This window comes from Thamnophis elegans, chromosome Z (assembly GCF_009769535.1).
Source record: "Thamnophis elegans isolate rThaEle1 chromosome Z, rThaEle1.pri, whole genome shotgun sequence".
NCBI lineage: Eukaryota > Metazoa > Chordata > Lepidosauria > Squamata > Colubridae > Thamnophis > Thamnophis elegans.
This window is the reverse complement of record NC_045558.1, coordinates 57,130,093-57,146,748: the sequence shown is the minus strand read 5'-3', so window position 1 is coordinate 57,146,748 and position 16,656 is coordinate 57,130,093. Positions and strand designations below refer to the sequence as shown.

General features: G+C 47.5%; 1 protein-coding gene across 2 annotated transcripts in view; it reads right to left on the bottom strand.

Moving 5' to 3' along the window:
- FYCO1 (FYVE and coiled-coil domain autophagy adaptor 1) overlaps nt 1-16,656 on the bottom strand; it is a 130,241-nt gene that overhangs the window by 66,122 nt on the left and 47,463 nt on the right. For both annotated transcript variants that reach the window (XM_032235241.1, XM_032235242.1), the window contains exon 10: nt 4,702-4,820. In XM_032235241.1, the coding sequence (XP_032091132.1) occupies nt 4,702-4,820 (119 nt within the window). The remainder of the gene's footprint in view (nt 1-4,701; nt 4,821-16,656) is intronic.

The following is a 16,656-nucleotide window of genomic DNA, read 5'->3' as shown; positions in this document are numbered from 1 at the left end:
AGCCAGGAGGGACACGGGTCCAGTAAACAGGTGGAGGCACTCACCGCTCCCATGGCCTTGACCACCTCCTCAGGAGCGACAAGTTGGAACTCGCTCCAAGAAATCCGCTCAAGACCCTCCCCCGGCATCTCGGCTGGTACTGTCCAAGTGGAGTCCAGGTCCGTCCGAATCCGAGTGACTTTATCCGACAGAAACTGAACAAATTCCTCAGCTCTACCCTGTAAGGGCTCGCCCACATCCTTCCCTTTCAGGAGGGAGCGGATTATCCTAAACAGGGTGGCTGGGCGAGATTCTGCGGATGCAATAAGAGCGGAAAAATGAGCACATTTTGCTGCCCTTATTGCCACTAGATAAGTCCTGATGAAGGCTCTTAATTGTGTTCAGTCAGATTCGGAGTTACTAGCCCTCCAACGTCGCTCTAGGTGTCTCTTTTGGCGCTTCATCTCCCGGAGTTCCTCGGTAAACTAAGGAGCCCTCCTGGATCCACTGCTACGGAGAGGCCGTAAAGGCATGATCCAGTTCAGAGCCTCAGCCGCTGCTGTATTCCAGGCAGCAACCAAGGACTCCGCCGGACTGTGAGCAAGGGAGTCAGGTATCATACCAAGCACCTTCTGAAATCCCAGAGGGTCCATTAAGTGCCTGGGGCGGAACCACCTAATCGGTTCCCCCTCCATACAGTGGGGGAGTGGTTTCTGAAAGTCGAGCCTCAGTAGGAAGTGATCTGACCATGACAAGGGCGAGATCTCTATGCTCTTCAATTCTAGATCACGCCTCCACTGCTCCGAGAGAAACACAAGGTCAAGTGTGTGACCCGCTGTATGAGTCGGACCCTGAATTACCTGGGTCAAGTCCATGGCTGTCATGGAAGCCATGAACTCCTGTGCTCCATCCGAGCGTTCGCCGAGTGACGGCAGGTTGAAATCCCCCAGCACTATCACCCTGGGGAACTCAACAGCCAGTCCGGCTACTGACTCGAGGAGCATAGGCAGGGCTGTTGTAATGCAGTTGGGAGGTAGGTACGTTAGAAACAAGCCCACTTGACCCCCAAGGTCCAACTTCACCAGAAGGGACTAACACCCGACAGTCTCCGGAGCAGGGCTCCCACGAGGAACTAATGACTCTCGGATGATGACTGCCACTCCCCCACCCCTTCGCTGGTGGCTGGTGGAGTACCTGACATCCTTCTGGGCACATTTCTGTGAGGGGGACTCCTCCCTCATGGCCCAGCCAGGTTTCAGTAATACATGCCAAGTCTGCCTCCTCATCTAATATTAAGTCCCAGACGAGAGGAGCTTTATGAACCACAGACCTGGCATTTAGCCACAGCAGCCTGAGACCAGGGCCCTGACATCTCTCGCCACCTGGTCCTGGAGTTGAGCTATCGGGGCCGGAAGGAGGGATCGCTGTGACGTAGCGAACCCTTCTTCCCTGGTAATGGCTAGGCCTGTAACTCCCGTCATACCTGCCTCTCCCAAACATGACTGGGATGCACCAACCCGTCCCCGCACCCGTAGACCCCTCTTCCCATCCCGCGGCCCCCGTTCTCCCCGGCAGGCCATTTGTACCATACATTTTGGGACGAGAGGCGGGTCTGGGCCCCCATCCACTTCTGCTTCTGCACTCAGTGGAGGGGGCTCCGGGCCGCGCTCTCAATCCCCCCATCCATACCGGCCAAGCATTCTGCACATACATACCCCACTAATATTAAAATACAATAATATAATAAAATAGCTAATAAAAGATTCATTAAGTTAAAAGATGTGGGATCATTCAATCAATCAAACACCCAAATACCACATGCATTCCCCATACAAGAGAAAGAAATTGCGCAGCTGTTAAAGAATGTGCAAGTTCGCATAAAGTTTGTAGGTGGGTTCGCAAAAAGTCCAATCTGGTGGGGTTCGCGGAGATATAGAGCGGGAAGAAGGTTTCGACTTCCCTCTTCCTCGCACGATAGATGGTATAGATGGTATTGAGATGGTATTGAGATAGAGCAGTCCAAAAAGTTCCTAGGGGGCTGAGATTTAATCCCTTGACATCGATGGGCGGTAATGGTCGTACCAACCGGGACCAGATCGCAAGTCCAATGTCCAGCAGCCGTGAGCAGGGAACCAGATGGCAAGAACCCCGTATGAGTAAGAGCAAACTGAGGGCCAGGGAAGAAAGGAGAGGCCGCACCCTAGCAAGGGCCTAGGGGGTAGTCTAAAGGGCCGTGGCAACGGCCGCAAGGCCAACTGCCAGATCTTATATCGCTCCATATCAAGCTGACTAACCCTCTATAAAGCCAGGCAGCAGAGTCCAAAAAGATTCCAAAAGAAACAGGGGCAAAGATGTCGAAAAAAATGCCAGGAGCGTCCAGTAACATGATCCACCGGAGTAGAGGAGGGGGGGGGCTAAACTTCCACTTGTTCTTGTTCTCTGCTTGCAAATGGTGAAGCCACAGTAGACGGAGGGCAGTCACCAAAAAGGTCATAGACGGGGAGGAAAACTGGGCTGCATTCAGAGAGGAATTTGCAGAATATTCAGCCACCGCCACCAATTTGTTAAGATCCTGGTGAAACTGGACCTCCTCAGCTGGAATTCTGGCCTTCGTTTGACAAAGCCAAAGCAGGGACACCCTGGTGAAAAAGAAAGGTGAAGTGGCTACCTTCACCGCCCAGGCCACTGCCTGGTATGCCTTGCGGAAGGCCATCTATGCCCTTTTGTCATCAGCCTTGAGGCCATCAATGGCATCCGCAGGTAAGATGGATGTTGAAGTCAAAGCTGCCACTGGAACATCCCGATGGAATTTGAAGAATCTCTGAAAAATCTGAATCCACATTATACAGCCTTTTCTTAACACTAGAAGGCGAAGGGCCCACCCCAGGCTTGGACAATTGTCTGTGCACCACATCCAGGAAAAGCTTAGATGTTGGAACCACCTCATTCTTAATGGCCAGCTCTGAGAAGAATCCATGGCTTGAATCACCTGCACCCTGGGCTGTGTCAAGAACTGGGGGAATGCCCAGCACAGTTACCTCCTTGGTCTTACATAATAGAGATCTAAAATAGTCAGGCCTAAAGAGTCCAGTAAAGGGTGAAGGGTCAGAAGAAATCTCCTCCTCTGAGAGTGCTGTAAATTCACCCTCCTCCATTAAGCTTCACTCCTCACAGATGGGGCCTGTGCAGGTTGCCTGGGCAGATCTAGCCAGGTATCCTAACCCCTGGAAAGATCCTGATGCCTGCATAGAAGGTGAAGATCCTTGGCAGAAAACCCCATTTGTTGAAGACCAGAAGCTGCTCTTTGTGAAATGGCCCTAGTGACCAGTGACTGAAGATGGCTAGGCAGCTGTGAATTATCTTCCTCATCCCCAGGGTACAAGCCAACTGCAGGGGCAAAGGTGGCTTCTGGAACTGGCCTGGGGGTGGGGGGGGGGCAGACTTTCAGGAACTATAGCAAGCAAGTCATCAGAAAAAAACATCCCTTGCCTCCACTTGTAATGTGGAACGTCTCTCTCTAGTGCCATCTGGTAACAAAGAGCTACAGCCAGGTTGGGAAATGCATGGATCCATCCGAGAGCCAGCTGCAGGAGCTACTGGTGGGTGGGAGGCTTCCGCCCCTCCCTCAAGAATCTCCCCCAAGGTATTGCGACTTCCAGCCCTTGTGGCTTTCTTCAATTCCTTTTCCAAGGCTCGCTGGAGCCTTTTAGCGTCCTTCTGAGCTGCCCTGGTCTCCTTGCTGCTGGAAGCCATATTTTTACGGCATTTCCTAGCAGCTCCTTTTGCCGCTGCCCTCTGGCTTGGAGCCCTTGGAGCCTGGTGTCCACTCCCCTCTCCTGCATGACTCTGTCAACTGGTGGAAGGCACAAAGTCCACCATACCCCACCTCTAAGCCACAGAGCCCACCACAGGCTCTAAATCCACTACAGCTTGAGAAACAGTGCTTTAAATGTGCCCGTGCCTTGTTCAAGCTCCCCAGGCAGCGAGCCCACCTCCAGCCCCTCCTGACCCCTGGCTTTGCCTACCTTGGCTGGATGGAAAGGGTTACCTTTCCGTCACTAGAAGCTGGGCAGCGAGTGGTTCTAGAGAAAAATGATTGCAGCACAGGCTGCTAACCTATCAGCTGCTAAGCGTGAAAACACAAAAACTCCTACTATCCCCAATCTCAGAAGCTTCGGAGTGAAGATCACTCCAAAAAGGTTACCTTCCCGATCGAAGACTGAGCAGAACTGGAAAAGGAAGTCTCCAGGCAGAGGAGGCGTGGCAAAAAGGATGACATGCTCGTCTTTGATTGGAAGATAGAAGCAACCACCCACTCCTGGCTTCTCTCTCTCCAGTTTGAGGGAGAAGTTAGTAACCTAGTTGTTAAGTGAATCTGGCTTCCCCATTCACTTTGCTTGCCAAAAGATTGCAAAAGGTGGTCACATGACCTTCATGCGACTGCAAAGGTCATAAGTATGAACCCTTTGCCAAGCATCTGAATTTTGATCACATGATCATGGGGATGTTACAAAGTTTGTAACTGAAAAATGGTCATGTCACTTTTTTCAGTGCTGTTCTAACATTGAACAGTCAATAATTGAACCATCATAAATCAAGGATTCCCTATATAATCAAATATTTATAAAATCCTATTTATTTATATTATTTGCTCATGGTATATATTTAAACACACACAGACACACACATACACGACTGAAATAATTTCAATTAAACTCCAACCTTTTAAGATCTTCTTTAAGTTCTGCAATTTCTTCATCTTTTTTTTGCTGGATTGCTTTGTACTCAGTCACTTGATCCATAGAAAGGTTCAGTTTTGCATACAGGTCTCTTTTCAGAGTCTAGAAAAATGATATTTTCAACTGCATAGAAATAGAACAGTGTTTAATCTCCTACTTAGAATAAACAATAATAAAACAAACAATTTAGGGTTTCCATGTGATCATGGTGTTAAATCAGTAGAAGAAATACTGCTTAAGTAGATTTTCAGAGAGGAACAATTTGATGACATATTAAGTTGATAATCTATGCAACATTTCCCAACAAAATGGATAGCCATGCAACTTTATCCAAAAGTGGCTTACCACTCAACCCAATATAGCTCAAAGAACAAAAGCTATGAAATGGATAACACTGCCATACATTAAAAACTTTTCAGAGACTTCCGGTTTGGGCGTTGTCTGTGGGGAGTTGTTTTTTTAATAGCTCCGGACCCTTGGCTGCATTAAGCTGTCTAAACAGCATCCATCAACTGTTTAACAGTTTGATTACCTCTCCTCCAGGCATAGGAAGAGAGATGAGAAAGCTGTGTTTGGGAAGTGCTCCATTCAACCTCTGCCCCCAGAACATAAATCTGGGGGTGGGAGGTGTGAGCCGCCCGGCAACTCAGTTAATTCTCAATGCCAAGGACTTTTTCTGCCTTTTTGCAGAACGAAGGATATGTCCACCCTCAGCTCAATGATTGATTTATTACTGATTCCAACACGGGTCAGAGTGATACTGGAGAACTTCTAATTGTATGTATTACAGACTTTAACTCCATTTCTTTAAAAAATCCTTCTGATAAACTGCCAGAAAGACAAAGAAGATGACGCCTAACAGCTTTGTAGGCGGGGTTATGCTCTGATGTTACAGATTTTTACGGAGCTTAGACCATTTAAAAATCATTAATTCAGTAGTGATTTATTACTAAACTAAATAGTAATTGCTGGATAAGCGGCTTGCCTGGATTTAGTAATTGGGTGTAGGAGAAAATCAACTCAGAAATGGCCTTTAAACAAAAAAACTCAAAGAGTGCTGGCAGTTCACCTGCTCCAGCATCTAAATTACAATCACTACTCCCCCCCAACCCCCTCCTACTGGGAAACCTTTGACTCAAAAAATACTGCAAAAAGAACTAAGTGTGGCCTTAGCTGAGGCCTTAAAAAATCATGCAGCTGCGATGGAAATTAAAATATATGAAAAGATATCTGCTGCCCATAAGGAATTGTCAGAAAAAGTTATGAATTCAGTTCGTTGATTCGTAATCAACAAGTTAGAGATGATATTTTTGAGGCTTTTAAGTGTCTATATGGTTATGTATCTGGAATCAAAGATAAATTGGAAGATCTTAATGAATACAATATTAATCTAGTAATGAAAATGGATGTGGTTCAACAAAAGGCTGATGATGCAGAAAATGAAATTATAATGTTGCAGTACAGACAGATGGAATTTGCTTTAAGGATAAGAGGCCTCAAAGAGAAAAACCAAGAAAATCTGAAGCAGATCTTCTTAGAAGCTTTTGATCAATTGATGGGACGGTCAGGAGGGGATTTCGACTGGCAGATTGACAAGATATACTGTGTTCATTCCTGGCTTGCCAGACAAAAACAACTCCCAAGAGACATTGTGGTGTATTTTGCCACGAGAGATATGAGGAATTTGATATTGCAAGAGTCTTATAAAACCAAGTTGAAAATTGGGGGGGCAGGAGGTAACTGTTTTGAAGGAAATACCACTCAAAATGTTGAGATCGAGGAAAGACTATGCCTTCTTAGTCGATGAGCTCAAAAACCATCAGTTACAGTTCAGACGGGAATCTCCAGCTGGGTTAGCAGTTACTTACCAGGGGCAAAGATATCGTCTTAATTCAGTATGGAAGGTTCAAGATTTTTATAATATACTGAAGGCTGGACATCCCCCCCCCCCCTCCAGGACCCAGAGAAAGGGAACAAGAAGGACAGGACAGACAGCAAGATACCCAAGGATCATTAAGGCTGGATCAACTTCCTCTCTCAGAACTAGAAGGAACAAAGGAGCAAAGACCCACGTGATTACTAGGCGAATAGAACAAGAATTTAAAAAGCAACAAGCTTTGCAACAAACACATGCAACCATCCAAGAACTCACAGGTTTTAGCTCAGAAGCAGTGGGAGGAACCAGGCCTAAAGTCAAACTACAGGATTTTCAGGTGGCTCTTAAAAAGCTTCAGGGAGCTAAAGATGATAACTAAGTTCTTAACCTGGAACATTAAACTCTCCACAGAAAAGGAAGAAAATAAGTTATTATTTGAAACAATTTAAGAATGACGTAATTTGCCTGCAAGGGACACATATCAGATCAGCTGACCAGAAATATCTGATCAATACAAGACTTGGACAACACTTTGTAGCCTCTGCCCCAGAGAAGAAAAATGGTATAGTTATTTACTTAAGAAAGGACATGAAAGCCGAATTAATTGGAGCAGATTCTCAAGGAATCTACTTCAGTAGGCGTCTACTCTCCTTTCGCGGTGTGTGTGTCTGTGTGTGTGTGAGGACTAGCACCGGGAAAGGAGCTAAGGCGGCGGCTGGAGGAGGTGAGCGCATCCACCTGCTCGCCTGACAGGTCCCTTTCTCGGCAGAGCGGGGGATCGGGACAGGGAAGGCATCCCCCCAGTGGTGCCGGCGGACATCCCGTACTTCTGGCTGCCCAAAGGCGGCGGCGCAGGGCACAGGCACCCCAGGGACTCCGGCGAATGGCTTCTGCAGCATGAGCAGCAGTGGAATCGTCCGGAGAACTGCAGCGGAGAAGGATCGGGTGGCACAACTCTTGCTGGCAGCGGTGACTCTTGGCTGCCTTTGGTGTGTCATAGAGGCCCAGTTTTAGATTTTATAAATAACCGCCTGCGCAGGAGAAGATGGCTGCCGAGCTTGCTGCTCAGGCTTGAGGAGAAAATTTTTTTCCGCTTAGCTAAGTCTCTGTCGACTGCCATCTCTGGGGATAATCAGAGCCAGGGTGAGGAAGATCTAAGATGCTCTCGGAGGTCTGTTTTTCATCTGGAGAGATGCTCCCTAGGCAGCTTGGGTTTTGAGCAATCTTCGTTGTCGTTGTCATCGGACAGCCCTTTAGGCAGCGCCCCCCTCCTCCTCACGAACAGCGGTCTTTTTCAAGGAGAAAAAGACCTTTTCGGAGGGTGTTTGCCATCTGAAGAGACGCTCCCCAGGCAGCTTAGGGCTTGGGCGATTTGAGAAGTAAGCTGGGGAAGAAAGGGAGACTCTCCCTAGGCGGCTTTGGAATTTGGGCAATCTTCGGCGGTGCCCCCCTCCTCATGAACAGCAGTTTTTTCACCGAGGAGTGGTGTCCTGTCTCAGGGTTTGGCGTTTGTCTAGAGGGGCACTGTGCTTAGACGGGTGGCTTAGATTGTTCTGGCGATGTTGGGCGGTGGCGTGCGGCTTTGTGCGGCGCCCCCTCTCTTTCCCGCAGACAGCAAATTTCCAACTGACGGCATTCTCAGCTTGAACTTTGTTTGAACTTGGATTGTTACGGCCTGTTTTTTTCTTGGCGAGACACCATTGAGCCCTGCTGCCGCCTCGGGGTGGTGGTGGTGGTGAGTCAAGCACTAACCCAAGCACAGCCTCCCCCACCCTTTTCATCACAGTTTTTCTGACTCGGACTTTAACCACCATTGCTGCAGATTGACTACTGAGACTCCGGCTCTGAGGCTGGCACTCCCGACTCTAGCTGCTATTGCTGCTGCCATCCGTGATTCACCTCAGGCGTGCCTTCTAGATGACACTGCCCCCTGACTGTCTCCCATCTTGACCATCCCCACTTCGCCTCGCCTCTAAGACCATCATTTTGGAAAGATCTGGACGGTTGAGATTAATCCGCTTGTTGCCTTTCCATCGCTAGAAACCCTTAATTTAGCAACGCGGACACAGGGGTTCCCCCTCACCATTTCGGCTGCTGCGGTTTGGCCATGGAGTCCTTAGGCCTCCGTTTCCGCCGAGAGTTCTGCATACCTCCCTGTGTTTACAATCTTCACAGAAAGGGAAAGCGGAGGATGAAGAGGATCTGGGTAGGGAGTTTGTCCCCCTCCCCTCCGCCCGGCGTCAATCCCCCATCCACTTTAAACTTTAGAGCTTTGTATTTCTTACTGGATCCCACAGAAAAAAACTTTCCAAGCGTAAAGACATTTTTCTCTTATATTACTATGAACTTTTATCTATTTAAAAACTGCACTCAACCGCTCGGCAGTTCCCAGAATGGCGCCCATTTGCTACTGAGTGAAGGAGTGTTTCCCATTCCATATTTGCACAAACCCATTGAGTGGATTTAAAATCTGTGCATTTTTTATGGATGAGGTGTGTATGGTATGATTGTTGATGTTTGTGCCCACTTTTATTTAATTTATATTAGCTATTGTTTTATACTTTTTAAACTGACTATTGTGGGGATTGCAGGAGTGAGTGACTGTGGTATGTATGAGAGGACTAGGAGTATAGCCTGGTGCCTCCTCCATTGAGTGCTGAAGCAGAAGTGGTAGGGGGCCCAGGCCTACCTCTCGTCCTAGAATGAATGATATGAATGGCCTGCCGAGGAGAACGGAGGCTATGGGAGGGGAAGTGGGGTCTACAGGTGCAGGGATGGGCCGGAGCATTCCGGTCATTGTTGGGCGAGGCAGGCTTGGTGGGAGCTACAGGGCTAGCCATTACCGGGGAAGTAGGGTTCGCTACGTCACAGTGATCCCCCCTTCCAGCCCTATGAGCTCCACTCCAGGACCAGATGGTGAGAGTTGTCAGGACCCTGGTCTCAGGCTGTTGTTGCTAAATGCCAGGTCTGTGGTTCACAAAGCTCCCCTCGTCCAGGACCACATATTAGACGAGGGGGCAGACCTGGCATGTATTACTGAAACCTGGCTGGGCCCGGAGGGAGGAGTCCCTCTCACTGAAATGTGCCCAGAAGGGTTTCAGGTGCTCCATCAGCCGCGACCCCAGAAAGGGGTGGGGGAGTGGCAGTCATCATCCGAGGGTCATTAGTTCCTCGTAGGATCCCTGCTCCGGAGCTTGTCGGGTGTGAGTCGCTGTTGGTGAAGTTGGACCTTGAGGGTCAAGCGGGCTTGTTGTTAACGTACCTACCTCCCAACAACGTTGCAACAGCCTTCCCCTCGCTCCTCGAGTCAGTAGCCGAGCTGGCGGTAGAGTTCCCCAGGCTTATGGCGCTAGGGGATTTCAACTTGCCTTCGCTCGGTGAACACTCTGATGGGGCGCAGGAGTTCATGGCTTCCATAACAACCATGGACTTGACGCAAGTAATCCGTGGTCCGACTCACTCAGCAGGTCACACGCTTGACCTCATATTTCTCTTGGAGCAGTGGAGATGTGATCTAGATTTGAAGGGCATTAAGATCTTGCCCTTGTCATGGTCTGATCACTTCCTACTGAGGCTTGACTTTCGGAAACCAATCCCCCACTGTAGGGAGGGGGAACCGATTAGGTGGTTCCGCCCCAGGCGCCTAATGGACCCTATGGGATTTCAGACGGCGCTTGGAGAAATACCTGACGCTCTCGTCCACAGTCCGGTAGAGTCCTTAGTCGCTGCTTGGAATACAGCGGCAGCGGGGGCTGTAAACCGGATTGCGCCTTTACGGCCTCTCTGAGGTAGTGGATCCAGGAGGGCTCCTTGGTTCACCGAGGAACTCCGGGAGATGAAGCACCAAAAGAGACGCCGAGAGTGCCGCTGGAGGGCTAGTAACTCTGGATCTGACTGAGCACTGATGAGAGCCTATATCAGAACCTATCTCGTGGCAATACGGGCGGCAAAATGTGCGCATTTTCCACTCTTATTGCATCTGCAGAATCGCGCCCAACCGCCTTGTTTAGAATAGCCCGCTCCCTCTTGAAAGGGAGGGATGTAGGCGACCCTTTACAAAGTAGAGCTGAGGAATTTGTCCAGTTTCTGACGGATAAAGTCGCTCGGATTCGGACGGACCTGGACTCCAATTGCATGGTACCAGCCGAGGTACCGGGGGAAGGTCTTGAGCGGATTTTATGGAGCGAGTTCCAACTTGTCACTCCTGAGGAAGTGGACAAGGCCATGGGAGCGGTGAGTGCCTCCACCTGTATACTGGACCCGTGCCCTTCCTGGCTGGTCTCGACCAGCAGGGAGGTGACACGTGGCTGGCTCCAGACGATAGTTAATACCTCTCTCCGGGAGGGATCCTTCCCACACCTCCTAAAAGATGCGGTGGTGAGACCCCTCCTGAAGAAATCTTCTCTGGACCCAGCCATTTTGAACAACTATCGTCCAGTCTCCAACCTCCCCTTTGTAGGGAAGGTTGTTGAGAAGGTGGTGGCCTTTCAACTCCGACGGACCCTGGATGAAACTGATTATCTGGATTCCTTTCAGTCGGGTTTCAGGCCTAGTTACAGCATGGAAACTGCTTTGGTCGCGCTGATCGATGATCTCTGGTGAGCCAGGGATAGGGGGTCACTCTATCCTCGTGCTTCTTGACCTCTCAGCGGCCTTCGATACCATCGACCATGGTATCCTTCTGTGATGGTTGTGAGAGGTGGGAGTGGGAGGCACCGTTCTTCTCTTCCTACCTCTCGGACAGGTCGCAGTCGGTGTTGGTTGGAGGGCAGAGATCGACCCCTAGACCCCTCAATTATGGGTTGCCGCAGGGTTCGGTCCTGTCCCCCCTCCTATTTAAGATCTAAATGAAGCCGCTGGGTGAGATCATACGCCGGCACGGGATTAAATACCACCAATACGCGGACGATACTCAACTGTATCTTACCGCCCCGTGCCAACTCAGTGAAGCGGTAGAAGTGATGTGCCAGTGCCTGGAGGCTGTCAGGGTCTGGATGGGAACGAACAAGCTTGCACTCAATCTCGACAAGACTGAGTGGCTATTGATGCTCCCTCCCAAGGATGGTCCAGCTATTCCATCTCTTAGCCTGGGGGGTGAAACTATATGCCCCTCAGAGAGGGCTCGCAATTTGGGAGTCCTCCTGGATCCGCAACTGACACTAGAACATCACTTGTCAGCTGTGACCAGGGGGGCCTTTGCCCAAGTTCGCCCGGTGCACCAGTTGCGACCCTATCTGGACCGGAAGGCCCTTCGGATGGTCACTCACACCCTCGTCACCTCAAGACTGGATTACTGTAACGCGCTCTACATGGGGCTGCCCTTGAAGAGTGTTCAAAGACTTCAGTTAGTCCAGAATGCAGCCGCGCGAGCGATAGTGGGCGTACCTAGGTACACCCACGTTACACCTATCCTCCGCGAGTTGCACTGGCTTCCTATTGGTCTCCGGGCACGCTTCAAGGTGCTAGTCATTACTTTTAAAGCCCTACATGGTATAGGACCTGGCTACCTGAGAGACCACCTCCTGCCATTTACCTCCCAGAGACCCATAAGATCGCACAGACTAGGCCTCCTCCAGATTCCATCTGCCGGTCAATGTCGGCTGGCGACTCCCCGGGGGAGGGCCTTCTCTGTAGCTGCTCCGGCCCTATGGAACGATCTTCCCATGGAGATCCGGACCCTTACTACCCTTCCGGCCTTCCAGAAAGCGACCAAGACCTGGCTGTTCCAGCAGGCCTGGGGCTGTTGATTTATCCAGCCCCCATCCTAAGCTATGAATGTTGTGGAATTTTAATGTTGTTTTTTAATTTGTTGTATGTTCCCCCCTTCCTTTTTATCTGTAAGCCGCCCTGAGTCTCTCAAGAGTGGGCGGCATACAAACCCTATAAATAAATAAATAAACAAACAAACAAATAAATAAATAAACAAATAAATAAATAAATAAATAGGGAAGATATATTGTAATAGAACTGGTATTAGAAGGGAAAAAGATGCTTGTAATGGGAATATATGCTCCTAATTAACAACAAGGCAAATTTTATAAAACGCTCCATACTAAGTTAATACGCTGGGACTATAGATCTTGCATATTAATGGGTGATTGGAATGGAGTTCTGGATATCAAGAAAGACAAGAAGGGTATCCTGCAAAATACCCAAACGCGAGTGAAATTACCTGTCTTTTTTCGATATGATGGATGATTTCGAACTGAGGGACATCTGGCAAGAAAGGAATGCAAAAGAACAAGACTTTATATTTTTCTTTGATAGACATCAATCCTTTTCTAGGATTGACTTTATATTAACAACAAATGATTTGCTTTCTAGGGTAAAGAAGACGAAGATGTGTTCCAGAGCTTTAACAGATCATAATCCGGTTTGGATGGAGCTGGAATTTGGGAAGGAAGCTAGAAGGACATGGAGATTAAATGAAAATTTATTTAGATATGAGAAAAATATTAATGAATGTAAAAAATTGTTAAGGGAATATTTTGTTTTTAATATGAATAAGGGGACATCTATGGAAATAGTCTGGGAGGCAAGTAAAGCATACATGCGAGGAGTCCTAATAAATTTAAATAGGTTACATAGACGTAAACAGGGGGAAAAAGAACTGAAGTAGAGGAAAAGATCAGGAAGAGAGAACAGGAGTTAATATTAAACCCAGGAGATAAGAAGATTAAAGAAGCAATTACTTTATTAAGAGCGCAATTTAATATGCTGATGTCAGACCAGGTGGCTACTAATTTGTTATATACAAAACATAATACTTTTTGTAATGCAAATAAATCTGGTAGATGGTTAGCATATTTGACTAGGAAGAAACAGAAATCTCGCAATATATCGAAAATACATTATAAAGGGAAGGAAGGTATCAACAGGATGAGATTGAAAAGGCCTTTCGTGAATTTTTTACAGGATTGTACATGAATGACAAAATACAAGGTTTAGATATAGATTACCTGGACAAAGAAAAAATACCCATAGTTAAAGACGAGAAGAGGGAAAGATTGAATCAACCAATAACTTTGGGGGAAATTCTCCAGGTAATTAAACAGCTAAAGGCAGAGAAAGCACCGGGTACAGATGGTTTGACAGCGGCTTATTACAAAAATTTACAATTAGAAATGTTAGAACCCCTTAAAGAATTATTTAATAAGATCCAAATGGAAGGGAAGGTACCCGCATCTTGGAAGACAACCTTCATATCCCTGATACCTAAAGAAGATCAAGATCTTAGTCAACCAAAAAATTACAGACCTATATCATTACTTAATATAGATTATAAAATTTTCACTAAAATATTAGCGAATAGGTTAATGTTGGTTATTCAGCAATTGATTCATAATGATCAAACCGGTTTTATACAAGGGAGACAAATGAGAAGTAAGGTAAGACAAATTGTTAATATACTGGAATATTTGGGAAAGAATAATAAAATCCCTGCAGCGCTTATATTTCTAGATGCCGAGCGCTTATATTTCTAGATGCCGAGCGCTTATATTTCTAGATGCGCTTATATTTCTAGATGTCGAGTGAACTGGCAATTTTTTATGAAAACAATGCAAAAGGTGCAAATAGGAGAGTATTTTCTACAATCAATCAAAGCAATGTATCAGGAACAAACAGCACAAATTATAGTCAATGGAAGTTTAACTGACCCATTTAAAATCGAGAAAGGTACAAGACAGGGTTGCCCCCTATCACCATTATTGTTTGTTATAACCCTGGAATTATTGTTGAATAAAATACGGGCATCAGATGATTTACAGGGAATCAAGATTAGGCATCAAGAATATAGATTACGCGCATTTGCGGACGATTTGGTTCTAACATTAACCCAGCCACAGGAATCTAGCAACGTTTTAATGAATATGATTAATCAATATGGCCAAGTATCTGGATTTAAAATAAATTTAGGGAAAACAAAGATGCTAGTTAAAAACATGAACACTAATCAAAGGGAAGATTTAGAAGAAACGACAGGATGTGAAATAGTCAAAAAGGTTAAATATCTAGGAGTCCATATCTCAACCTCAAACGGGAAACTATATAGGTATAATTATGAGCCACTATGACGTAGCATACAGATAGAGATGAAAAATTGGGAAAAATTACAATTTTCCTTGTTGGGAAGAATAGCAGCAGTAAAAATGAATGTCTGCCTAAATTTCTATTTCTTTTTCAAATGATACTAATACTTAAAAAAGATGCAAATTTGCTAGAATTGCAGAAGGGCATTAATAAATTTGTTTGGGCAGGAAAGAAGCCGAGAATAAAACTTAAAATAATGCAAGATGGACGTGAGAGTGGAGATTTGAAATTGCCAAATCTAAAACTATATTATGAAGCAGTAGTTTTATCAGTTAATATTTGGGCTAACCTGGCTTCTTGGACTGCTGGCCTTGATTGCTGTTTGGCTAACCTGGCTTACTGGACTACTTGCAGCCAGAGGCTTCTGAAGGTACATGTGAGAGCTTTGCTCCAGGTCTTGTAGTGAATGTGGGGAAGTTTGGGGGCACAGTTGCAGCAATAAAGGAGAGTAAGACCTGTTCTCTGGTTGTGTTGCTTTTGTGCCAGACCCTGGGTCATCACATTTTGTTCCCAACCCAACTCCAACTTGCTCCTTTGTACCACATTGGGTAGCCATGGATTAGCTCCAAGCAGACAACGATCAGTTAGTCTAGCAAGTGGCCCTCCTGACTGCGCAACTTGCGCAGATGCAAGCAGCCAGGCGATGCTGCAAATGCCCAGTAGCTGTGCCAGTTAAGTTTAATGGCTTGCTGGTCCAATTTCCAGTGTTTTTGGGGCAGTGCCTTCAGCCCGAAGACTTCCCCACTGATCGGGATAAGGTGGGTTTTTTGATAAGTCTTTTGTCAGGATCAGCAGCACATTGGGTGATGCCCGTGCTGACTCAGCCCAACCTGCTGTTGGATAATTATGCCGAGTTTTGCCATCAGCTAAGGGCCATGTTTGAGGACCCTATTAGGTCCCAAACGGCTAAAAGGTGGTTGAGAAAGTTGTGGCAGGGGCATGGCTCATTCGCTGACTATGTTGCTGACTTCCAGGTGGTCTGCCAGGACCTGCAATGGAACAAAGTGGACCAGTTCAGGAAAGTCTTTCGTTGGAGCTCCTGGATGCATGCACCGAATGCCCTTGCACAATGAAGGAGCACATGCACCTATGCCTCCCCATTGATGCAAGGCTCCAGCAATGATGGGCATAACAATGGATGGAAGCTGTGCCTGCGCCCGTTAAGAGAGTGCTGCCATTAGTATCGCCACCTGACGAGCCAATGCAATTGGGGCTGCACAATCTCGCCTGACCTAAGATGAAAAGGATTGGCACCACCGTGAAGGCCTTTGCCTGTATTGTGGCGGCCAAAGCCATACCGCAGTCAAGTGCTAAGGCACCCAAAGCAGCAGTGAGAGCAGAGGCAGGAAATGGGCCTGACCCAGCCTAGAGGGCTCCGTAGGTCAGGCTCAAGGAGCAATGGACCCATCTTCACCACAGACAGCTTTTGTGAAGCACCTTGTGCTAGCAGCGAGTGTATTCATACCAGGTCAGGGAGTGGTGGAGATTTAGGTCCTGGTGGACTCGGGGGCCATGGCCAACTTCATGGACTTAGCATTTACCGTACAGTGATCCATCCCCCAGCAGCAGGTGTGACTGACGGTCTTAGTGGAAACGACTGTTAGTTGGTCCCTTCATTCGAGCTCTGTGGTTTCCATGACCAAGCCCTTTCACATGCACATTGGACCACATGTGGAAGAAGCCATGTTCTATGTTGCCATAATGCCTCACTTCCTGGTGGTGCTGGGGCTGGAGTGGTTATGGGCTCACGATCCGCAGATCATCTGGTTGTCTGGGGCAGTGCAGTTCCCCAGCAAGAAGTGTGCCATCTATCGCCTGCAGGCCTGCGCAGGGGGTATGGCTATGCATGTGGACCTGGACTACCCGCAGAGTTAGTAGATTATGCTGATGTGTTCAGAGAAAAGGAGGCGGATCAGTTGTCCCCACATTGATCTTATAACTGTTCAATTGATTTGGTGCCCAATGCCAAAT